The 24240-nt window shown below is 49.7% G+C and overlaps 10 protein-coding genes across 10 annotated transcripts; 2 read left to right on the top strand and 8 right to left on the bottom strand.

The window, feature by feature from the left end:
* Positions 1-671: 671 nt before the first annotated feature.
* KD926_001796 (ankyrin repeat domain-containing protein) lies at positions 672-2695 on the bottom strand (the record flags this gene model as incomplete). The annotated part of the gene is made up of 3 exons (XM_053093724.1): positions 672-1806; positions 1860-2463; positions 2515-2695. 3 exons carry the CDS (start codon positions 2693-2695, stop codon positions 672-674), a joined length of 1920 nt encoding a protein of 639 aa, XP_052951434.1.
* A 686-nt stretch (positions 2696-3381) lies between these two features.
* On the bottom strand, positions 3382-3900 carry KD926_001795 (serine threonine protein kinase; the record flags this gene model as incomplete). The annotated part of the gene is made up of 1 exon (XM_053093723.1): positions 3382-3900. The coding sequence occupies one exon, from the start codon at positions 3898-3900 to the stop codon at positions 3382-3384; it is 519 nt and encodes a 172-aa protein (XP_052951433.1).
* Positions 3901-4105: 205 nt separating this feature from the next.
* KD926_001794 (glycoside hydrolase family 154 protein) lies at positions 4106-6227 on the bottom strand (the record flags this gene model as incomplete). The annotated part of the gene is made up of 2 exons (XM_053093722.1): positions 4106-5382; positions 5441-6227. 2 exons carry the CDS (start codon positions 6225-6227, stop codon positions 4106-4108), a joined length of 2064 nt encoding a protein of 687 aa, XP_052951432.1.
* Positions 6228-6675: 448 nt separating this feature from the next.
* On the top strand, positions 6676-8235 carry KD926_001793 (glycoside hydrolase family 88 protein; the record flags this gene model as incomplete). The annotated part of the gene is made up of 1 exon (XM_053093721.1): positions 6676-8235. One exon carries the CDS (start codon positions 6676-6678, stop codon positions 8233-8235), a length of 1560 nt encoding a protein of 519 aa, XP_052951431.1.
* A 472-nt stretch (positions 8236-8707) lies between these two features.
* Positions 8708-11249, bottom strand: KD926_001792 (Zn(II)2Cys6 transcription factor; the record flags this gene model as incomplete). Its single annotated transcript, XM_053093720.1, has 3 exons — positions 8708-10267; positions 10321-10865; positions 11012-11249. The coding sequence occupies 3 exons, from the start codon at positions 11247-11249 to the stop codon at positions 8708-8710; spliced, it is 2343 nt and encodes a 780-aa protein (XP_052951430.1).
* Positions 11250-12066: 817 nt separating this feature from the next.
* On the top strand, positions 12067-14033 carry KD926_001791 (MFS general substrate transporter; the record flags this gene model as incomplete). The annotated part of the gene is made up of 7 exons (XM_053105376.1): positions 12067-12322; positions 12368-12452; positions 12506-13120; positions 13173-13429; positions 13483-13598; positions 13654-13714; positions 13792-14033. 7 exons carry the CDS (start codon positions 12067-12069, stop codon positions 14031-14033), a joined length of 1632 nt encoding a protein of 543 aa, XP_052951429.1.
* Positions 14034-14285: 252 nt separating this feature from the next.
* Positions 14286-16216, bottom strand: KD926_001790 (acyl--CoA ligase; the record flags this gene model as incomplete). Its single annotated transcript, XM_053105375.1, has 4 exons — positions 14286-15341; positions 15428-15862; positions 15927-16064; positions 16124-16216. The coding sequence occupies 4 exons, from the start codon at positions 16214-16216 to the stop codon at positions 14286-14288; spliced, it is 1722 nt and encodes a 573-aa protein (XP_052951428.1).
* A 510-nt stretch (positions 16217-16726) lies between these two features.
* On the bottom strand, positions 16727-18353 carry KD926_001789 (MFS transporter; the record flags this gene model as incomplete). The annotated part of the gene is made up of 3 exons (XM_053105374.1): positions 16727-17551; positions 17608-18064; positions 18124-18353. The coding sequence occupies 3 exons, from the start codon at positions 18351-18353 to the stop codon at positions 16727-16729; spliced, it is 1512 nt and encodes a 503-aa protein (XP_052951427.1).
* A 1444-nt stretch (positions 18354-19797) lies between these two features.
* Positions 19798-20340, bottom strand: KD926_001788 (uncharacterized protein; the record flags this gene model as incomplete). Its single annotated transcript, XM_053105373.1, has 3 exons — positions 19798-19905; positions 19963-20109; positions 20188-20340. 3 exons carry the CDS (start codon positions 20338-20340, stop codon positions 19798-19800), a joined length of 408 nt encoding a protein of 135 aa, XP_052951426.1.
* Positions 20341-22842: 2502 nt separating this feature from the next.
* KD926_001787 (DUF3712 domain-containing protein) lies at positions 22843-24208 on the bottom strand (the record flags this gene model as incomplete). Its single annotated transcript, XM_053105372.1, has 4 exons — positions 22843-23247; positions 23298-23422; positions 23471-23895; positions 23952-24208. The coding sequence occupies 4 exons, from the start codon at positions 24206-24208 to the stop codon at positions 22843-22845; spliced, it is 1212 nt and encodes a 403-aa protein (XP_052951425.1).
* Between the last annotated feature and the right edge of the window lie 32 nt (positions 24209-24240).

The following is a 24240-nucleotide window of genomic DNA, read 5'->3' as shown; positions in this document are numbered from 1 at the left end:
AATCCAAGACTTGGGCGTCTTGGATCTAATCAAGTTTCTTCCAGCAACAGCAGTGACTGCGGTATATTCGGCGGTAATAGCACATCTTCTCGGTGCCCATGATGCCATCTCTCAAAGTGTTAGCTTTCAGCGCCTGAATGTTTGCCTGTATGGTTTAACGGAATTGCGAGAAAACTATCCCAACGCTCGATCAGCTTCATCGTTTCTGGAGTCTGCAGTTATAAAGACTCTCCCATTCTATCGAGCAGACTCAATATCACCAGTAAATTGGCAAAACTGCATAAGTCTTGACGAATACAGGGATTCACCAGTCTCAGTCAGTCAGTGGCCCTGTCCAAGCTCTACCCGATCAGCAAGTGATGCGACAGAGGATGCCGAGTCTCCTTTGTCCGACCCCAGCGCGAACAGTATTTTAGGCACAGAATTTGGGACAGGTTATGACAATTTCATGGTGATTGACGTCGATTCGGAGCTTACTTTGAGCCAAATTATGAATTTAACTAGCTCCCGTCCGGTGCAGGTTGATAAAGGGCAGTTGTGAATAAGGAACCGTTGAGAATTGATTAATAAAAACATGAGATAAGATAGTAAATACATCGTTTGATTCAGCGCGGTTCATGAAAACATCAAAGAAAATAGACCATGTTGGGGTTTTCTTCATCTCATCCTCTTCACATCCGGTGACTGGACTCCCACTCCGTTGGGATATCGGGCAAACTGACTCCGAGTTCGGTCAAATATTTCCAAATCTCCGGTTGCGAGACAGAACACTCAACTAGAATATCCTCGCAAAGGTCATCGACAGGCGCTCCGTGCCGAACAAGCAATTTCACAGTCCCCAGGCTTCCAACGACAACAGCTCTCGACAATGGGGTGTTTCCGTCTTGGTCAATTGCTGACACCTCGGCTCCGCTCCTAAGAAGAACCTGAACGATCTTTGTCTGGGATTGAACCTCTATAGCAAGGTGCAGTGCTGTCAATCCCGTGGTCGTAACAGCGTCTATGTCGACACCGCGTCGAAGGATCCCCTCGACGAAATTTTTCCCCCATTTATAAATCACGGCAAGGTGGAGGACTGTAATACCGGGCTTCATAGGTCTCCACTTAGGCTCGCTGGCCTCGAGTTCTGCGTAGCTGGCTTTGTCTCTATATGGCCAGGATTGCGCCGCTTGCAAGTAAGTCTCGAAAATTCTGGGGTCTGACGCGAGTTGAAAGAATTGATCTAAAATGCTATCGACATCTGACTGCGTGGGTATACATGCTGAGACGATTCGAGAGGCGCAGGGCAAGAATGGGTATTTCTGGAAACGTTGCTCCATATCTGCCGCGGTTTTACACGGGCCTAATCGAAAATTCTCGCCACACAAATATTTGAGAGAGGCTTGAACCAGGTCGCCGTTCATTTTGCCCTCGCAGGTCTCTCCAAGAAGATAATTTTCTAAGAAAGGTGACTTGACTTTTATCTCCAAATCTTTGTGACTGACGATGATAAATCCCCGACATGACTCAATGATATCAGAGACTGTATAGAAGGTACCGTTTGCGCGAGTTGCTCCCAATACTCGAATCATATCAGTGATGACTGTAGCTGTTTTGGGGTATTTAAGGTGCTCAAGTTTGGCTACTAGGTGGAGGACTCGGGAAGCAAGCAGACCGTAGACTTTGCTTATTTGTAACATTGTGAACTGGCTCAATGCCGTAGTTTCAGAGCCGGCAGGCATTTTCGACGCGTTTTCATGTGCGTTGGACAACGTCGCGAGTAGGGCAGCTGGGTCCATACCTCTATACAGAGGTAACGGCGGGAAGCTTCGGGTTTAATATTTAGCCACCTCTCTACTACATATATAAAAAACACATACCAGAAATCTGTGAGCCTCAAAATATCCGTGAGTGCCGTCTGGAAAGTATCCTCATTTCCGGATCTCTGAATTTCGGATCCATCCATTCCCGCTTCATGTAGAATAAAACGTTGCAGGTCTTCTTCCGTTACTCTGACTTGCACAACCGACATGCCGTAGGTGGCCTGAATATTAGGAGGCGGGTTTCGACTTGTGAAAAGAATATGCATATTTCTTCCATGGGGTTCACCTCCGCTGAGAAAATCAAGTAGAGCGAGAACAACCTGGTCGGACGCATTGATACCATCCAACACGAGATATAGATGATCAAAAGTAGAAAGCATGTCATGGAATATTTTGGCGGAATCTTCGTATCCATCTGTCAAAGGGTAGAACTCAGTCGTTTCCGAGATCTGGTCAAGGACCCCAGTCGATGACGTGGGCAGTTGAGCAGCCAGCTGCCTGGCAATGGAGCAAATCGAACTTTCAAAGTCATCAACGGTGTATTGAGACAGGTTAGGATCAAAGAAATAGATCGCTGTTGCTTGGTGACCTTCACGACGTTTTTGTTTCAGGTTAATATGGTCGACAAGCTTAGAGGCTATAAACGTCTTTCCGGAGCTAGCTAGACGCCTGTTGTCAGCTGCTGAGTTCAGCCTTGAGGATATTGACCTACATAGACCGTGTCCCCAAAGAATCTGTAACCCAGATCCATCCATCCACATGGTCGTAGATGGATCTTCCAAAAACGTACAGCCTATCTGGTCGATGCGCGCATTTTCAAAGGATTCCTGCCACTCTGGTGTGCAGTCACCAGGGCACATCAATCGGAAGACCTGGTCTTTGGAGAGCGGCATGGTGACAATCAGTGGTCGAGGGTGACCAGATTCAATCGCAGTAGCTTGAAAGAGTCCGAGATTGGCTCATTCGTAGACGGTCCAGTCGCATTTAGTTTATGTCTCTCAAAGGATATCTAGGATGGGACTGTCTTTGTTGCGTCGACAAGAACGAAGTGAAGCAAATTGAGGGAATCGAGGGAAATGAAGAGATGGAATTGAGAAAAGAAAGTAAGGGAGAAAAGTGAAGGAAGAAAGTGAGGAACGAAAGTGGGTAAGATTTGTGATGAGTAAGATGAGGGAGAGTTGAGGAAGCTAAGGAGTGTGAAGAGTGTGAAGACTGAATAGTGAAGGTCTTCAAGACCGCTGGCTGTCTAGATGCGCAGGCCCACTCTGGGTCAGATGATGAGGCTAGCTATATCGAGCAGATGCAGGCACTGACGAGGTGCCTGAGGCGGAGAAAACATCCAACGGAAGACAAAACGATCCACTATGAGCTGTGAGAGGCCGCAAACTACTTTTGACCTTGACCGGATACGCCAGTTGTGGATTATATTTCCACAATCCCGGCGTTAAAGACCCCATCATCCCATGACTCCTTTCTGCCTTATATCGCAAACCCATCATAGATAAGGGAAAACTCCTATCCCTTGATGCCTCAGGTCAGTCAAAACAACGCGGGTCTCACATCGTCTGACGCGTATAATTCATCTTTTTCGGCGTCTGCGTCGTATCTCGAATCCTCCGATCAGCAAACATCGTTGCATCGTCCATGAATCGCTGATATCGAACATCTCCGCGACTCCAATCTCTTGCAATTTCCCAATGGCGGCCATCGTCCATGTCACGCGGTTCTGGACCGGTTGGACATCCTTATCCGGCAGCGGAAGAGATGCTAGACGGGCCTCGATATCGTCATACGGAACGTCATTCGGAACTTTGCCTATCATGACCATCCCCAGGATACGTGGGTTGCGTTCTGGGTCTTCGTTTGGGTTGTGACGAAAACGCCAGCCATTATGTGGGTTGAGGTTTGTTCGACTGTTTGGATCGATTAAAAGATTGTCGGTTACGTCGTAGGCGTGGCAGTCTGCACCGCTGGAGACTTTGAGGCTAACGAGGATTCCCCAGTGGAATGCAGCGTGGCCTAGTTGGGTCCTGTTTGACCCGAGGGAGAGCGCACCGCGAGAATGAAGGGATACCCAGACTTGGCGTTTATTGCGCATGGTTCAAAGTCAAATTACAAAAGGTGTGATGATAATAAGGGATAATAAGGGCCCTTGATGATGATATGGCAAGATGATAGAGGTAGGCGACATGGGGTTGGGATTATAATTAAGCGCCCGGATGGACATTTGCGGGGTACTTCAAGGGGAACGAGCGATTGTGACAGCCTAACTGCGATGTCCTGAACAATCAATTCCACGTTACTCATTGTACGCTGATTTGTATTTCATCGCTAACAACTTCCACACGCAGCCGAGGTCGTCTTGACCACATCCCTCGAATCGTGTCCTGATCCAAGCCCGCGGATGCGCCCACAGCAAAGACACCCGATACCAAGAATACCTCCCGTCTTGCGTTTCGCTCGAACCCATTCAATTTTAGGTGGTGCTTTATCGAGGGTATCATGGTTCTCGACGACATGAGATTCGTGTTTGGATCAGCCCTTAGCGCGAAGCTCTCGCCCCGGACCTCTATCTGCGTATCAATTGCTGCCCGTTCTGTTTCCGGTTTCATGTCGACAATTGCACTTGTCCCGGCAGGCGAACTCAACAGACAGCTTCCCCCATCCGTGACTGAGCCTTGCTCGACCTCTGGAGTGATGAAGCGACCGGATGGAGTCTCCGCGCCGAGAGCGAACCCACTGTCAACGATTTGAAGGCCCTCAATCCACGAGGTTCCTCGATATCTGATCCTGTGGACTCTAACATGCCAGCCGGGGAAGATCTCGACCAGCGGGAATAATGCGGTTGTGATGCACAGATCAAGGTATTTCCACGGTCGCCATTCGCTAACCAAGGATTGTATGTCTCGTTCTTGCTGGAAGCTGTCCTTGACTTTCACGTTTATCAACCTTTCATCATACGGCTGTGACCTCATCTTCCAACTCTCCCCGTCGTCATGAGTCGCACATATTGTGCTATCGGGTGCCAGCTGTTCGAGCAGAAGCCCTGCTGGTACACTGAACCCGAAAGCAGACGAATAGGCAAATTTCCCATACTTGGCTTCTCGCCCTTTATGTGCTTTTCGGGACATTTGACCGGACGACAGGAGGAAATGGTGCTCCGATGTATTGCACAGAATGTGTCTCGGAGGCCAGACGTCTTGGACAGAATTCGGTGATTGTGGAGAGTTGGACGAGTGAACTAGCGGATGTGGTTGCTCTGGGACCGCCCAAAAAATGTGGCCCTTTGGAAGCACGAGGACCGTTAATGTCTTCAAACACCAGTAGACTGATTGTGGAGAGTTATATGCCTCACTCAAGTACATGTTCGGGTAGGTGAATCCGATGTTGAGTGTTCCATCTAAGTTGAAAATCTCCGTATGCTTGGTCCACCAGCGCAAATGGCGTAAGAGCATCCCTTTGATGACACCAATGCTATCAGAAGTTGCTTGTAATTGAACATCTGCGCATGCCATGGCGGACCAGAAGGCAGCAAATGCAAAACGATACGTCATGCTGCGGCCAAATGGAATCGCGGCACCTATCCGATATGATTAGCTTTCCAAATTAAAGAGCTTTTGCACATTACCCGATCATACCATCAGCGTCAAAGTACCTCCAGAATGTACCGCCAAAGGTTTGTGCTTGACGACGGTATTGCTCGCATCGTGTGGGATCTTCATCGCCAACGAAACGGATATACAAGAGCTGGGCAAATTGAATCGCAAAGCTCCCCGAGTAGTAGTCTGCCTGCTTGCGCTCGTCACCCCACAGACCGTCACTGGACCAACCTTCTCCAATATAAAAGGAATCGAGTGTTCTGAAGTCTGCGTCAATTTGATGCTGGACATCATCACGCGAGACTCCCAGCACTTTGACGAGCGCAATATTCACAAATATGCGGAACCACAGCCAATTATTCTGTGGCATGCGGCGGTAATTAATCTGTCCAAGCCAGTTTGAAAGATTTTTCTTTGCTTGCTTACTCATGGGCCCGAGAAACGCATTCCCATTACATAGAAGCGCAAATGCTATCGACTCCATTTCTACCATTCTCTGATCAAAGTCCTCCAATTCACCCCAATATTCCAATGATTCAGGATCTGTCCCAGTCACCAAACCTTGAATCCATGTTTTGAGATGGGCGCTATGCTCATTCCCAAGTTCCTCGTTGAAGAGCAGCGGAACCACCCATAAGGGACGAGCGAATCCTTCCAACTGTGCTGCGACATCATCGAACCCTGCTGCTGTTGCAACTGGGAGCTTTATCCTTGCTTTTCCCTTGCTTTTGTATGGATTAAGTACGGACACGATGGATGTGGCGGCTCGAACAAGATCCGATCGTGACTGGAATGGATTATCGGAGAAACCATACAGTGGCAGCATGTTGACGTGAGAGTTTCCAAGTCGTGCGTTTATTCATGCGGTGGGATGCTCCTTAGATACGTGATGACATCCGCAAAACCAAATAGCCCCTCATGGCTTTTCGTTTGCACTCCATGCTTTCTCCGCTTTGCTGCGCCAGGGTCGGATGAATCGGTCCCGAAAGACCTTCCAAGACGCTAGTGCCGTTGATGTCAGACCGGAGGAAAGATTTCGGGCGACGGAGGATTGGCGTCGGTTTGTCGGATGGACAATACCCAGAATGGTACACCATGAAAGAGTGAGGCACTAAATAGTATTGCACTCACCCATGTTCGTAGATGCCTATTTCCGGGGTATCTGAGGGCCCCGAATAAGTAAGGCGTCTCTTGCAGATGCACCCAATGGGCATATGCTGGCTTCAACAACAACACTTACATCCATCCTTCCGAAAATCTTCATAACGTTCACGATGATTGCATCTTCGCGCACTCCTAGTATATCGTCCTCCCCTGAGTACTTGGCGTTGACGCCTAAGGAAAAAGTACCGGAAAGTGATACGTCTTTGTCCGACATCGAAGAGGTGACATTCCAGGGGCACCTGAAACCTGTTCTCCATTCCAAGATACCCGAGCTGTTTTCTCAGAATATTTGCGCAAAGATCATTCGCACTGCATCGAGGGGCTTAGAGAATCCGCAAGTTTTCAATAAAGCCACGGGGGAGATCCTCGGATTTCCAGAAACTGTCCCCCAGGATGGACCCAACGCAGGCCAGTACGAGTTTCGCGATCCTGATTTCTGGACATGTGGCTTCTTTCCTGGGTCTCTGTTCGCGGTACTTGAACGATCGATCAAGCATCCACATCTGATGTCACTCCAGACATCTGTCTCCTATTCTGAGGTTGACAAGGTCCGCAGCAAACTTCGTTCTCTATCCAAATTATGGTCCACTCCCGTTCACGACATGGCTTTTCGAAAAGATACGCACGATATTGGATTCATCGTGATGCCGGCGTTGAAGCGAGAGTGGGAACTTACAGGGGACGAAAAGAGCCTTCAGTCAATAGTGCAAGCTGCCCGAAGTCTGGCTACCCGATACGTGCCATCTGCGGGTGCTATTCGCAGTTGGGACTGCTTGATCAAGAAAGAGATCACAGTCACCGACATGAGTGATAATTTATTAGTCATCGTTGACAGCCTATGCAACCTCGATTTGTTGTATTACGCCTCTGCGCATACCGGAAACAATACGCTGGCCGAAATGGCGACAGCGCATGCACACACCCTATTACACACCCACCTTCGTCCCGAGGCCGTGAAAGGAAGAGGTTACAAAGGGCAACTGTACTCAACATGTCATGTATCCAATCTTGAACCCTCTTCTGGGGCGTTGAAGTGGCGATGGACAGCACAGGGTTATAACAATCAGTCGACCTGGGCCCGTGGACAGGCGTGGGCCATCCTTGGCTACGCGCAGACGTACATGTGGACTAAAGATGCCACATTTCTGGAGGCAGCCTGCGGAGCTGCGGAGTATTTCCTTCACCGACTGGAAGCGGCGCCCTCCTGTGTGGAGATCGAAAACGACAGACTTCTCAACGGCGAACCAGCGCAGAGAAAAGGTCGAAACGTTCCACTCTGGGATTTCGATGCTCCAGTGGATGTCGTGGGTCCGCTGCGAGACTCGTCGGCAGGTGTTATTGCTGCGAATGGCTTGCTCATTCTATCCCAGGCACTCACGAGTGTCAACCAAGACGCTCTTGCTCGACATTTTCTGGACGCAGCCATTAATATCGTCCGCGACACGATCGATCTTTCGTTAGCCCCTGAAACGGTGCACTTTGTTTGCGACAACAACGAGTTCGGTGTTGAAGATTGCAGTCAAGACTCCACCTTCGAAGGAATACTGAAACATGGCACAGCAAATAACAACGAAAATGCGCGACGACGGTACCAGAACCACGGCTTGGTATACGGGGACTATTATCTGATAGAATTCGGCAACCGGCTACTTGACATGGGATTCGTATAGCTTCGGCAAGGGTCGCGCCACGGGCATGCCACCGAAGAAACAAGCTCTGCTCTCTACGTTGAACATGTGAAATTGGTTCATTCTTTGAAGTAAGCTGCCCACCCGGTGGCGAGAGAGGGATCGGTCATTGTGAAGGATTTAAATCTGTAGTCTGGAAAGCAGTCATTAGTGAGAGAAAATGAGGTAGAACAACGCCAAAAGTAGTTACGAGAGCGGCTTTGTGCCACTAGAGATGTTTTGAAATGCTGTTGAAATTCGAGAGTATTTTGATTATCGATACGATTTGTTGGTCATCTTGATGCAACCAATGGGTAGAAGCAGACTCAGGGTTGAGATGTGTGTAGGAAGGATGGAGCTTCCCGCTCGCTTCTACGTTTAAAATACAAGAATCACGTGTGTGAATTATTCACTATCCGGCATCATTTTCATTTTTTGAGGATAGTTAGAGGTATCATGCAAAACGTTTAATTAATCACCATCTTCGAGCCTCGAATTCAGGTCCAAAAATCCCATCGTTGAAACTAATAACTCGATCTAAGTCGGTGAACTGTTGACCTAGCAGCATCTGCGATATTGCCATGGGATCATCACCATCTCCGCTCTGTTCGATCGCATTCGCCATGTGCAGAGTGAAAGGGTTGGGGCCAATATTTGCCACTCCTTGCGGTGGCATGTCTGGAATTTGTGTTGGAATATTTTCCGCTCCGCCCCTCCCTGGTAAAGGGCCAGAAGGTACATTTCCACTGGTCGGAAGGCCGATAGTGCTAGTTTTGGAAAACTGATGAGCAGAAACTCTTTCAGTCTTGCCAGTTCCAATTGGTGTGTTGCTAGACGACCCGAGATCTGTCGTCGAATGGACCATCTCGGTGGTATATCCAGAAGGATTAATGTAGAAGGAATCATCCTGAGTGAATCGCCTGTGTAACTCACTTAGTGTTTCAGAATACTTAGAAAATAGGCTAGGATGTTGCGGTTCAGTGATTCCATGTATTCCTGTCCAGCGATAGGACATGATATCAAGACTGCTGATTAGCGTCCAGAACTCTGACGCCACGGAGGTGCCCGCTGGGCTATGCTGCCAGGACAATAGCAAAGCTCTACCCGCGATGAAAACACAGAATGCAAATTGGTTGCTCAACGGAGAATTTTCTGCTGAGTTCTTCAGATATTGGTTTGTGATAGAGGCAACTTCGATGGCCGCCGTTTGACATGTATCCACGCTGCAGAGACTAGGGAGCCGATTCTTGAAAGGCCACGACGGTAAAGGAAATGCGATCGGCTGATGAAGTAGAATCATAGATGCATTGTGAGTCAAATGAGCCAATGTCAGGTTCGGATCCATTCTTGAGGAAGTCTGCTGCGTGACATTGATTGCCCACTTTTGGGGGAGAAGCATCTTCCAATGTACGAGCCGAAGGTCAAGCTCTTTGAATCGAGTGAGCCAGGCGCCAAATGCCCTCTGGTCTTGCATATTGACTTTTTGCCGGAGGAAGTAGCTTGTTACCCGACTCAGAGACTCGGTAGCTTCGATACAATAAGCATATGCTCCGACTGTGGTCATGTCAGCTGCTGTAGTCGCTCCACCCGGCGATGTAGCAGCTTCAGACGCGGCCTCCACTTCTGTCTCTGCGGCTGCCCGACCGGACATTGGGTGCGAAGGTAGAAATGCGATCGGGTTCCCAATGCGACCAGCCGATTTATCCCAAATCCCGATATATGGTGTTACAACAGGATCCTCTTTACGCCATGTAATGCCATCACAGGGTAGACGACGGTGTACATCGTCGGATGTGAGACTAGTGTTCCACCCCATACTGACTGAACAGAAGCGATCGAGGGCGAAAATGCTCCAAAACAGTCGTCTGCGCTCTTCTGCCTCTGTCCAGTTCTTTGGCGAGGGCAACGAATTATATGGCTGAGTGAACGACGACTGTGTGGGTTCGTCGTGCTCGACCGTCAGCTGGAGGTGCTCGACCATGCGGGATAGACAACCGATAAGTGGCCACGCATGCGCCGTCATTCCATTCCCAATCTGCATCTATAAGCGTTTGTTCTCACCTATTATAAGTCAATAGGAGCTCCTACGTCATTGTATGCAGTAATCACCAAAGCCTGTAAGGCCTCGACTGATGACTGCTTCATAGCCTGAGCGACTATCCAATCCCTGACATCTTCCGACGCTACTGCGTCGTGTTGTCTTTCGGTGTAATGGGATGCGGCAAGAAAGATAGAGTGTATGACGAGTCGGAGCTTATCCCTCTCATCATTATCGTCGAGCCTCCTCCGAAATCGAGCTTCGTGAATAATCGGTATCCAAGGATGAACATAGTGAAAGTATGACTCGATGGTGGTGCTGATGGTGGTATCTTCAGGCAAGGGTGGTACATTGGTGGCCGTGAAAGCTTGATTGGGACCGGCGTCGTCATTAACCCGTCGTCGTTTTGCCGGGGATCCAGCATCATCTCGGGAAGCAACCCGTCGAGTGGAGGATCGTTTACTAAGAGATTGGAGACTGGTTGCCAGGGATGATAGGATGGCGTTGATGTTGGGATCGCTATCTTGGCACGGCTCCTCGGCTTCCAGACTTTCCAGCTTGGCTTGATGTCTTTCGATCGAACGTTCTAGTCCATCTAAGAACAGGATATAATCAGCGCAGAGCATGACGAGCACGACGCATCAATCAATGCTAAATAAAAACAGGGTAATAATAACAAAATACAGCGGCAATCCTCAGAAACATATGGTACCCAAGGCTTGATTCGGCATTAGTACTCACCAAGTCTTCGGTGGAGGTTATCCAACGCCCCAGTTTTCATGCCAGGTTTGGCACGTTTCGCCTCATACAGACATTCATGGGCCGACTTGCGACAATGCTGACAGGCTGGCAGCTCCCTAGAGCACCGAAGTTTGCGTCTTCGACAAGGGTTGCATGCGTGACCCACTTCGGGAGCTTGAGAAGATTTATCCGGGTTGTCGGCTAGACCGGACGATTCTTGCTCGTTGTATTGCTCCATCTCCGGGGCCGATTATTCATGTGGAAGCTGTCAAATTGTGGGGGGAAGAAGAAGGAAGTCGGAGGGAGATGCTGGCTTGTCCCGCGACTTTTCTTCCTGCGGCTGGCATGAGATCCTCCGAAACCCCGAGTCTCCCCGCAGTTTCCCTCGCCCCAGGGGATCCAACGGTTGCGTGGAGTAGATAAAAATAAACACCGATAGCGTTTTAACCTTTTACCGGCTATATCAATCTATCCAGATTCGATGATAGTGATCGCACTTCAGCTGCAATTGCTGCTTGAACAGGACAGTGAGTGCTTAGGGCCCTCTTCTTTGTAGAACATCTCCGGTGAGGAACAGGTAGTACTTGAGGATTAAAATTTTTAATATTGGGATGAAATAGAATTGTATGCTGGAAGTTCTATAGATGTTTGGATTCCTGAGGTTCAGTGGGCTAAGCATTCCGCGTTTATTTACCCCTCTCCGGTCCTCACACGTCTTTCTCCTCCATAATAGTCATCCATTTGCACGACCAGACCTAGTTAAAAACTTAGTGAATCCTTCCTTACACACTCGGAGTGACGATCGCCCGGACCCCCAGGCCCAATGCACCGAGCGGGTCCGCTGCCCCGAGCTCCCCGCAATCTTGAGCTCTGCCGCTTCGCATGGGGAAGCCAGTTTAGCGCCATCAACATGACTTTAGCAAAGCGCCTATATAGAAATGACCAGAGTGTATCGGGTAGTAGATATTGCGAGATTGTCCCCCGGGCAGACCCTTGCTGACCCAAAACATTCGATATCCCGATTTACTATCTCACGGTAACAAGTGACTGGCATAATGACGGGGAGCACTGCAAAAGACAGGGTTAGCGGGGACCAGGTCGCGCGTGAGCACTCTCTAAACCCCCCGAAGGACCTGGGAGACGAAACCAAAGTCCCCGCTGCTAGTTCGTCTACAAACAGACCGAAGCCGCGATCGTTGTGGGTCGCCTGGCTGTACCTCTTCGATTGGTATCCGAGCCATTATTCGAATGAAGAGAGGAAGCTTCTTCGAAAGTTGGACTATGTGCTTCTGCCGCTGTGCTGTTTGGCTTGTGAGTTTCAAAATACATTTTGGTGTATAGGTGCTGACTGCTTAGATTTTATCAAATGGCTGGACCAAGTCAACATTAACAATGCATATTCGTCGGGCATGAAAGAGGATTTGGAGCTCAATGGAAACCAGTTAGTCACATTCAGGGCTTTTCATGTCTGTTGATTGACTAACACGCCCCGAGGTACTCTCTCTTCGGCACATTCTACAACATCGGCTACCTGCTTTTCGAGATTCCCTCCATGATGGTCATCTCCCGTCCGAAACTCGCCAGATATTTCCTCCCCGCCACGGAAGTCTCGTGGTCGGTGCTCACCTTCATTCAATGCCGTCTCCGCAATGAGCACGACATCTACGGTCTTCGATTCCTCCTCGGTGTGCTTGAAACGCCAGTCTCCTCGGGGACTATGTACATTCTGTCGTCCTGGTACCGCGGCGACGAGATGTTCAAGCGCGCCGGCGTCTGGTACGTCTCGAGTAACCTGGGTTCCTTCATGGGAGGTTATCTACAAGCTGCGGCGCATGAAAGACTCGATGGTGTTCACGGCATGGCGGGCTGGCGATGGCTTTTCATCATCGACGGATGTATCAGTCTTCCTATCGCACTGGCCAGTTTCTTCTTCTTCCCGGGCTTACCCTCCAGTCCTAAGGTCTGGTGGCTTACCGACGCTGATCATAAGTTATGTGTTGCGCGGATGCGCGATGAAGGAGTCAAGGATAGTCGGAAGATTGGAAAAAGGATGCTGAAGCGCGTGTTTTCGCACTGGCATTTCTATGTTGCAGTGTTCACGTATATCTTGTGCGTCTCCACCTCGTTGATCAGCATTGCGAAAGATCTAACTTGTCTGCAGCTTCCAATGCACTTCTTATGTCGCCGGCCAGATGATTCTGTGGCTGAAAGACAGTGCAGACAAGTACGGTACCTGGACTGTCTCGGAGATCAACATGATTCCGACCGGTGTGCAATGCGTCTCGATTGTTGTGGGAATTCTGGCAACCTCATTGGTCATGGTGTATCCGTTCTGGGCGGTGATGTCAGTGGTGGCAGCCGTGTTGCTATTTGCGAATCTCTGCCTGCTGGCATGGGATATACCAATTGGACTGCACTGTAAGATTCTCCCAATCTCCGTGCAACGTTCAGCGATACTGATTCAGATATAGTCACGGCATACTACTTGCTTGGATTCACATCCTGCGTGACACCTATATTATTCCCATGGGTGAATATGGTCATGAAGGATGATTCCGAGGCCCGGGCATTCACTTCTGGTGCAATGGTGGGATTTAGAGTCCCCCTATATCCTTATAATTATTTACTGAATCATCATCTAGATGACGTGTGGCTGGATATTCTTCAGCTTCTACCCGATCACTGTCTTCCCGGTCGTTGAAGGTAAAGATTTTTTATCTTCTCTATTCCTAACACTTCCCGCTTGAAGAGTCATTAACTCAGTTGTCATGATTTTATAGCTCCCAAGTGGCGAAAAGGCTTTATTGTCAACACGGTATTCGTCGTCATGTGGTGGAGTATTTTCATGTTTGGACAGTACCTCTGGCGGCGAGACGTTAAGTTGGGAAGGACATATGGTTCTCGCGACGGTGATGAAATTGAGGATGCGAAATTGGGAGGAAGAGAAGATCTAGAGAATAAGCCCGGTGGGGCCGAGCATATTGAACTATCGGATGACAAGAGGGAGCGAGGGAAGGACTAATTCATTGGGTTAGGTTGACCTTGAAGCAACGTCTAGGAAAGTGAAGAAAGATGTGAGGTAGTCATTTGATGTTTGCCCGTCAAAAGATTTGGATATTAATAATGATCATGATCTTCATTATGGCCCTCTTATGGAAGGTTGGTGACAAGATAGTAGATCGTCATAACAGGATACCACCTTTGAACATGATACAAAGGACTAAAGCCATCGACGCTAACTAAGGAAAAATCCACCGGAACGAGAAAGAGTTTTTTACAATTTCACTCCCCGATCAATCTCCTTTTGACTCTCCTCCCTCAGCACCTTCTTCAAAATCTTCCCGCTCGCATTCTTCGGAATGGCATCCACGAATTTCACTCCACCAGTCAACGCCTTATACCTCGCCAACCTCTCCTCCAAATAATCCCTCACTTGCACGTTTGTCAACTTCTCGCCCTCGGCCCCCGGTCGTTTCACCACATATGCCCTTGGCAGCTCCGAGTCCGGCACCACCCCGCGCAGCCCGATCACCGCCGCATCGACGATGAGCGGATGGCTCAACAGCACGGCCTCCAGCTCGGGCGGCGCAACCTGGAACCCGCGCACCTTGATCAGCTCCTTCTTGCGGTCGACGATGTACCATTTGAGCGTGCGCTGGTCGCAATACGCGATATCACCCGTGTGGAACCACCCGTCGGCGTCGAAAGATTCGGCGTTCGCTGCGTCGTTGTTGAAATACCCCGGTGTGACCGTTGGGCCACGGACGCAGAGCTCGCCCCGGACGTTAAATGCGGAGATATTCTCGTTTTTGTCGTTGACCAGCCTAGATAGTTTATCAGCCCCGCCGAGGAGCAACATTGATGGATAGGTTTCCACAAAACAGAACGGAGGAGGGGGAACACACTTCGCTTCCAGATTCGCCACCAACCGTCCAACACTACCCCCGTCGTCGTTTTCCGGATACCGGACCAGCGTCGCCACACAGGAAGTCTCCGTCATGCCCCAGACCTGCGTAAACGGCGCACCTTCGGACATTAAGGCCTGGAATCTGGCCTGGGCTGATTTATCTAGCGGCGCCGCGCCACAGGCGGCTGATTTCAGTGATTTGAGATACGGGCGCTCGCGGGACATGGGGCTCATGATGATAGCGAGGGCGATGGGCGGGACGATGGCCAGCTCAGTGATTTGGTGCTTCTCGACTGTGCGAAGAAATTCTCCCAGTTCGAACCGACGCATGATATAGGTCGGTTGGCCGGCCTTAAGTGTGCTGAAGTGAACTGAGGGCACGGCTGCGGCATGGAAGATGGGGACTGCGACAACGCGGGATATCTTGGTTTTATTAGCTGCGAAGAAACCTCATGGCAGTCACCAAAAGCGCAGAGAGCGAACGAGAGATAGAGGGCGAGAATGTTTACCTGATGCGGTTTCCGATTCACTTCAAACACCACCTCATGTTGCGCGATCAGGTTCCGATGCGTGATAGTCACAGCCTTCGGTAGACCAGTCGTCCCGCTACTAAACAACCGTGCGGCTGTCGTCTCGGTGCAAATCTTCTCATCGTCAAACGATACCCAATCCGCCTCGCCCGCCTCGAAGAACTCCGTCCACGACCGATAACCTTCCGGGATGGGCTGATCGCGGGGATTGAACACGCGTACATTCCTGTCGGGAATCCGCGACTCTTTGATGGCGGTTTGAACGGCACTGACAAGTTCCGGCTCTGAGATCACAAATCGCGCCTCCGACGTCTTGAAATGATGCGCTAATTCGAGCGGCGTGTAAGAAGGATTCGTGCCGGTAAAAATACCCCCCGCGCCGATGATCGCCAGCACGAGCATGCAATAGTAAATCTGTTCTGAGTTTAGCATACATTGCGACCACTGGGGATATCAGATCAATGGAAGGAGGCTCTACATCATTGAATGAATTAATTGCAACGCAATCGCCCTTCTTGACGCCCCATGCGCGCAGCCCCCCGATCAATTGGCGGATGATGACACGAGCCTGGTTATACGAGATCGAGCGTGAAGTGTCGTGCACGTCCACGTACATCTGCGCGGGGTGTCAGTCAGCGCGGTCGCAACCACAGAATCACGGACGGAATCCCATACCGGCTGGTCATGATTATAATCCGGGTCGGAGAAGATATAGGAAAGAAGGTCCTTCGACGGAAGGGGATGTCGAATAAGTGGTTCGAAGATCATGGTGGAGATGACCGAGGGTGGGGACGGAATGGAGGTGTTGTGAACGAGCCGCCGTGATGACAGATAGATGGATGGATGGATGGATGAATCAATGAATAAATAAATATAGGAGCACGAAATGTCATTCCACCAAGGACGGTCAAACCCCGCTCGTCCGATGATCCACGGTAGCTCGGAACTCGGTCGCGGTGGCTGTTTGGCCGCATCTTGGCAGGAATCTAGGGCTGATCAGCCCCTTTGGCGTGGTGCTTGTGAAGCTAGGGGCCGCCAAACAGTCAATGATCGTTGAGACTGAAAAGGCTGGCTAGTACTGGATGACCTGTCCAAAAACTAACCCTAGGTATTATGCATTAATTCGTATTCTATCAGCCAAGGCATTGTTCCCCAAACAAGCACATGCAATGCCATGCAATACAATGCAAGCCGCCCCCAAAGGCGACAGAAGAAAGCCACTTTATTGTTTTTACACGCTAAATGGAACTGCCGACGTGCAGAATGATTTATCGCCGATTACAGCCGAACCTGAAAGCGTGGATGGGTCCGAATCGCGGCTCCATACCGCCAGAATAGGAGCGGACAGACGCACATGGCCAACGCAATAAAAGCCAACAATGAATTGCCCCATCCCAGTCCCAACGCATCGTACATCGAGGGTCCTGCAAGAGGCAAGACGGCGCCGACGAGCGATCGCAGGGCCGTGTTAGCAGCTGTCACGGACGCCGCGTACCGCAAGTACGAATCGACCAGGTATGTGTTGGCCGACATGAATACGGACATTAAACCGAGTGCGAAGACCCCCGTGCCGAGAATCGGTACGATCCAGTGAGTTTGTGCTTTGGCGGACCAGCCGTACCAGAATAATCCGATCGGGATCGCCCAGCATCCGACAAGCATGGGTGGGAGACGAGACTCGGGCGTAAAGCAACCTCGCGCGGTGTGTGCAACGGCGATGCGATTCGAAACGACGCCGCAGATGACCAGACCGAGGACGCTGCCGATTCCAAAGCCCAAATACGACAGTCCAGCGACTCCCGGTGAAAAGCCATACGTGTTCTCGAAAATTGGGGTAATGGTCGTGAACATCAGGTACAGGTAGCCGTATGTGACGGAGGCGAACGTGGCGAGCATGAAGACGATCGGAGAGCGAAATAATAGCTTCACCGGCCGAGCCAAAGCGGACAAGAATAGATCAAGAGTAAGTCGGCCCTTGTAATGGACGCTGTGGAGTTTTTCATTCCCTGTTTCTTTGCGTAGACGAGCCGCCTTGCGTTCCAGCACGACGGGCGCATACGACTCGCGATAGCAAATCATGCATGCAATGGTCATAACGCCGGTCTGTTCGGTCAGTATATATCATTCAGCATCTCCCGATCAGGAGAAGAGGTACTCACAGCGATGGCAATCACCCAGAACACCCACCGCCATCCCTCCGCTTCGGCCAGAAACCCTCCCGCTACGGGACCGATTACCGGCCCCATAATTGGACCCAACGCCCAGATCGCCATGATTCCAGCCCGTTTCTCTTTGGGGACCATGTCTGCGACCGTGCCCGATCCGATAGTGAGCGGACACACGCCGGCGATGCCAGCCAGAAGCCGAAAGACCATCAACTGCGGCAAGGATTGGGCGACGGCACAGGCGATAGTGAAGATCAGGAATAGCACATTGCATGTATGGTACAACGGCACCCTGCCGTACAGCTCCGACAGAGGCGCGATCAGGAACGGTCCGACCATGTATCCCAGGATATAGATCGAGACGACAAACGATGCTAGCATGGTATCGGTAGATTTGAATTCGCGCATCACGTCCGCTACGCCGGGGGCGAACATGGACGAGGCGAGAGGACTGTGCTGATAAGCGCAATTCCACGAACTAATTCCGACGCATGAGAAGGATGAACTTACGTGATGAAAGTATTAAAAGCCATCAGCACCAACTGACGCATCTTCTTCCATCGCGGCCAGTTGAAGGGGTTCTCCTCATCCTCGGGCCCATCCCAGTCGACCTGATCTGCATCCGCAGCATTTCCCCTTACGGAACCGACCTGCGCTTTGTCCTGCGGCGGAAGGGTCTGCTCCTCGGCAGACTCAGAGACGACCTCGTTGCCCTTTTCCAAATCTCTGAATTCTGCCATGACAATTAACCGGACGTTTAAGGTGCAAGATGCCACCAAATCAATCCCTGCGAAATGAAAATTAACCGGACCGACGAACGCGGAGAATATATACACGCCGATCGACCAAACTTAGGGCACGCGAGCCAGGAATGACCGGCTCGGGTAGGGGAACCGACCAACCATCGTGTGTCTCTAGTCCCACTCTCCTCGGTCGGCGAAGATTTTTATGCCGATTTGTGCCCGTCTTATGCGCAACTTGGGGATTATGCGGCCCCCTGACTTTGGTACGTGGGGTCCTTTTATAATTAGAGCAGCCTGGACTTGATCTCCCCTTTAGAATGTTTTTGCCGATGTTGAATTTTATCGACTATCATGGGGAAAACCACTGTCGACTCTCCTCAGTCCGCAGTCTGTTTCGCTAGTGCTAGGACGTCAGTTCGCCGAACTCAGGAACGATGCTCATTGGGGTAGTGGAGAATGTGCGACCGTTCCCGATATACGGTGTGGGAGATGATAAACGTTCTAAACACGCCTGGAGAATTTGTCAGCTTGTTTGCAGCATTGATGCCGTCATTTACCCGACAGTGAATCGTAGAAGCTGCGGTGTGCGTCGAGTCAGCCCTGTCCGACATAGAGCTGCACTGAGCAAGGGGCCATTGGCTAATCTGAGGTTCGTTTGACAGTTTTTGAGGCGGCGATCCAATAGGAAAGCATGAGCAAGTGCAGTTTCCTCGTTATCGGTCTCTCAATGCCCCATAATCCCCTCGGGTTGCCACGTTTTATAGCGATTGGAGCTGTTCCTCATCGGGCACCCAGCCTTGAGCGTCAGTGCTTACCACCGGTCTGTCTGACAGGTCCTACATCACCCCTTGCTCCGGCCTGGTATTTTATGATGTCATAGACTTTCCCTTCCTTTATGCTCTCCATGGCCAACTGTAACTTCTTGTACGCCTGGTTAAGTGCATACTTAATCTCCAGTGAGCTTATTCTCAATAAATTGCTGCGCTTTTGACTGGTTTCATGCACAGCGTCACATTTTCGTTCACCCAAGACATCGAAGCGAGCTGGTACTTGGCATATAGTCGATACAGCGTGTTCGTGTTTAGGCCAATCGCGAAGGCATCAAGAGCAGAGGTTTATGTTTCTTTCCAATGTCGGACATGGACACAATGGGGTTGGGAGACATAAATATCTCCAGACTTTGATCACCTAAGAGAAAAATATTTCAAATATGAAAAACACACTGAATCACCAGAACCACCCATATTGACATGAGGAGTCAAAGACAAAGTATACCGGAATCCGCGCTAACGTTCGATATCTCAAACCCAGTAAAACGAGCGGAATATGAGCCACCAAAACACATACATTAAAAAAAAAATAAAAATAAAAATAAAAATAAAAATAAAAAAAAAGTCCCAATGGCCGTGCTCGGGAGAAAGGCGTGCATCCACTTTGCAGACTACATTGGCCGGCTGGTGTAGTTAATCTTCCGCTGAACATTTTCGGGGTCCTCCATGCGCTCATCAGCGTAGCAAAGCGCATCGTCCATGAATCCATCAACCGCGAACTACTCTGCCAGGCCTTTCTCCTGTAACCTTCGGATAGCAGATCGCGTCCAACTAACACAGTTTTGCTCCGGCTCCACCCCCTTGACAAGAACCGGAATTGAGTTCAGATAAGTTTTGATTTCCGAAAAAGACACCTCCTTTGGCAGCTTTCCGATCATTATTGCTCCAAGCAAGTGGGATCTGAGCTCTGGGCTGACATTGGGCTTTTCCCTGAATACTCAGTCGCGATTTGGGTTGTGATCGACCCATGTCACTTGGTCCGGAGAATGCCCATCACTCACGTCGTACGCATAACAGTCCGCGCCTTTGGACTGCTTGGGGGTGATGAGGATTGACCAGTGGTATGCGGCATAGCCGAGTCGCTTTCCGTGCTCGCCGAGAGAAAATCGGTCCCGGTAGTGTAGAGTAATCCAAACTTGTCGTTTGTTGCTCATGGTTTTCGGTTGAATGCACACGGCTGTTCGTTGTAGCGAGGTAAAATATGGACAAAGACAGAGGAATGAGAAGAGTGAGGATTCAATTATATCCTGAAGTAGGACATGTGAAATTGTAAGCCAACTTGACTCCTGTTCAAGTTCCGAGATTAAAATTCCATCAACAATAACATGACATCTGGGCCATTAAGTACCCCGAGGAATTGAACAGACAATGCTGATAACTTTTGAGCATCTTACGGGAAAATACTGAGTCTTGAGATCAGCCTTTCCTATCATTCACTTCCGTGGCGCCCTCTGGGCGCTACTGATAAGTCGCATTCATATTCATGAAACAATAGTGAATCTGCGGCGTCTTCTGATGAATTAGGGCCATTATGTGTGGCCGGGCTGGTTGAGTTGGGAGCCAAATAGTGTGAAGGTGCTTAAAACCCTTAACCCCTGCAGCAAGTGTAAGGGAGATAGGCGGATCAAGAAAGAATTCGGTTGATGAGCATGCGCAAAGTATAAAGTCAAATTTTTGCCTAGAATAAGTCGGATAACGCAAGTCAGGCATACTGGTGGCTAAGGATTGGAGAGTGTAAGATTTATAGAATTTCGTACCCATGATGTCGAACTTGACCTCCGCCTATTGAATCCCATGGCGCTTAGCCGCTAGGGCAGATGACGAACACACATATATTCAACATCGTGACAAATCGACAAATGAATATTATTACTTTTAGAATGCGGCTGAGCTGCGCGGTCGGAGGCTGATGATAAGCGCCGAAAACAACAATGTGTGAGCACCATTGGGATCCATTTGACCTGCCCAAGTGCCCCTGCATTTCATCGGGGCCAATTGGTTATCATCTAGTTGTCCAATGTGTTTGGGTTATCGGGCCCAAGACCTGGCTCTGGGAGACGCTCTCTTTCCCAAAGCAAACCAGGCTCATCGCATTGATCCCAGAGAATCTGCTCGGCCTCTAGCTAATGGTCATATCTATCGAGGGCAGATTACAGCCCCTCGTATCATCCCGGTATATCCATTTGACCGTAATGGGCTTTCGTATGCTCCCAATACTCTGGGTACCAGCCCCCGAATCCCCAATCCACAATAGCAGCGACCTTTCCATTTTGTACCATGATATTCCTGAGACACAGACCGGCATGAGTGAAACAGCTCCGGTATTTCCTAGTATGACATTCAGTAACTTCTCGGCCAAATGTGCGTGTACAGTTTTCGATTGCCAGGTTTCCACGTATATAAGCGTGGAAGTCTTAGTGGCTGTTGAAAGGACCAAAAGGGCGTGGTCCAATCCGTAGGTCCATGACCCCATCGAGGCTCGCCGATGCCACTATTTCTTCCGCGGAGGTTCCAAATTCCGAAGCTGGGTAACATAATCGAGACATGGCCCTTTGATTAATCTTGTAGGACTTAACTCGAACGACACATGGTCCAAGTTGCCCGAACAGTTTCCGGCCGATCCAGAGTCATATTGGGAGCAGGCCGGCCGTCGGGTGCGAGATTGTATCATCCCCTTTTCCTGCCATCGAAGTCGTGTTTGCATAGTCTGTCCAAGTTCTTTTATTTTGGTGCGATTCGGCGGCGCGTTCGAGATGTAAGAGTCGCGCCCGTGTATTCAGGGGAGCTCTGCGTCACGTGGTAATCACCGCCAAATACACCCGCAAAAGTTTAAGATCCTACGACACTCTGATAATAGTGATTGGGATGATCCTGATATCAAGGACCCGTTTGAAGCACGACAACCTGGAGAACTTCTTGATTGCGGTTCCACTTGTCATGGGTTAGCCCGCTCATGACCCACCAGGGTATTAGAGCCTGATATATAAGGCATTAAGTCGTCACACTAATATTTGCCAGAGGTGCCGAGGTAAAAAGAAAAACAAGATTCAGAACAATTATCAAGACACAAGCACGTTTCGCCGACATAAAGCGGATCTTCCTAACCAAACCACCTGCTCAGGAAACCCTTCTTTGGCACTTCGGTCTCAACCACGCCGACCTGTAAACGCTCTTTATACCGAGCCAACAGCGACTGCCGATGATTCTCGTGGAATATGTTCGAGGCATCTTGGCCGCCAAATTTGCGCAGGACTGACCAAGGTTAATGCTAGACTCCCTATAAAATGCACTCGAAATCATACTTTTGTCACCACCAGGATGATCTGCTTGAAAGTTCGTCAAGTTATACACTTCTTTGTCAATTACCACCCATAAGTCGGTGGATCGGTTGTGACGTGCGACATCTTCGCGGGTGTGGACGGTTATCGCATGCCTAGGTGATTCTGGCTGCGACATTGTAAGCACCGAGCCTTGCCTGTTGCCTAACCTGGCTCAGGCAGCTTATATAGCTGTCATTGTCTACTATGATGGACCTAGACTGATCGGATCTCGGCCTCCGAGCTGCCGCTTGTGTGGCTTTTAGGCTGACATTTGATAGACCTTTGGAATTGTCACTTGACACCACTTCTTAAAGTGTTGTCAAATATTTACTCAAATCACAGTCCATCCAACAAATCTGACAAGCTATCGCTATCCCCAAGACTTTCGATATTTTGCCATATAGACCCATTTCCATTACCCAAGCCCTGCAACGTATCCATCAAAACACCCACGATCGGAACTCGCGCGGTTAAAGTCAGATTGTTCAGCACGCGCTCAAAATATGGGATCCGCTGTCCCTCATACACTGTCTTATTTCCTTGGGCCGAAAGTTCGATTTTGCCCTTTAATATGGCCTCTCGCTGTGCTGCCACGATTTTGGAAAGGTTTTGCAGAACCGTGCGAATATCAAGTCGGCCACTTAAGGCAACGGTGTTGTTGCCGGGTTTGAGGATGACGTTTTGAATTAGCGCTTCTCCTAGTAGTATATCTTGGCTCTTGAGGTTGAGAGTCACATTTCCCTGGGGTGTATAAGTTTTTATTACTTATTGCAGATAGTGAGAGACCGTACCAAAGCAAATGTGACGACTGAGTGGTTCGGGAGAACGGCTTCACCCCGGAGATTGGTCCCGTCCGCTTCGGCCGGGAGGAGTAGTCGGGCAGAGTCGATGCTAAATCCACTGAGTTGATCCAGTCCTGGAAATCATCAGTGACCTAGTCGTAAACCAACGAAAAGATCCTCACCGTCTAACTCTATATCCTTGTCCAAAGTCAAGCCCGCCTTCAATGCGCCCAGATGTGCCGTAGTAGACCCTTTCGCCGACAGGAAGAATCGCTTGGAATATACGGCCTGCGTTAGAGCCTTCACCCATTCATCTTCATTCTCGACGATTGTATCATGCTGGGTGACATGCATCTTCGTGTGCCCTTTCAAGTTATATCCTTGTAGGTCTACCCTGAGGTAAGGTAGAATTGGCTTCACCGCACGGTTGAACAATCGCAGTGTGAGAGGGTCTGTTCGAACAGATAACCCAGAAGGGATATCTAGGGCAGTGTTCAGGGAGAATGTAAATCGGTCGGGCTTTGGATCGAGAATCTCTGCACTGTAGACTGGTAGATCAGTGTCGTCTACTATCCTTTGTGCGATGGCTGGAATGATGACGAGAAAGCTTTTTGGACATTAGTATATTTTCTCTGAATGCGAAACAACCCCATTTGTGCTTACAGAATAGGCAGGAAGATTGCTAGGAATATAATCGCTGCCAGCAGATAGCAGCACCAGAATCGTCGAAAATGTCGCTTTGCCTTCTGTCGCTTGCCGAGCGTCTCTGGCTCATGGGCCGCCTCGACATGCTCAGAACTGCCATCCATGAACTTGTCTGTTTTCTCAACATCTTTGTCTTTATTGGCTAGGTCCATATCGCCCCTGTTGGTGCCGAGGACATGTTTATGAGATGATCGGTATGCATCGCCCACAGCCATAATGGAAAGTCCGTATAGAACAAAAAACCCAT

The sequence above is a fragment of the Aspergillus affinis genome (assembly GCF_023601865.1).
Source record: "Aspergillus affinis strain CMG 70 chromosome Unknown NODE_137_length_90870_cov_88_068056, whole genome shotgun sequence".
Taxonomy (NCBI): Eukaryota; Fungi; Ascomycota; class Eurotiomycetes; order Eurotiales; family Aspergillaceae; genus Aspergillus; species Aspergillus affinis.
This window is presented reverse-complemented; position numbering and strand designations above follow the sequence as displayed.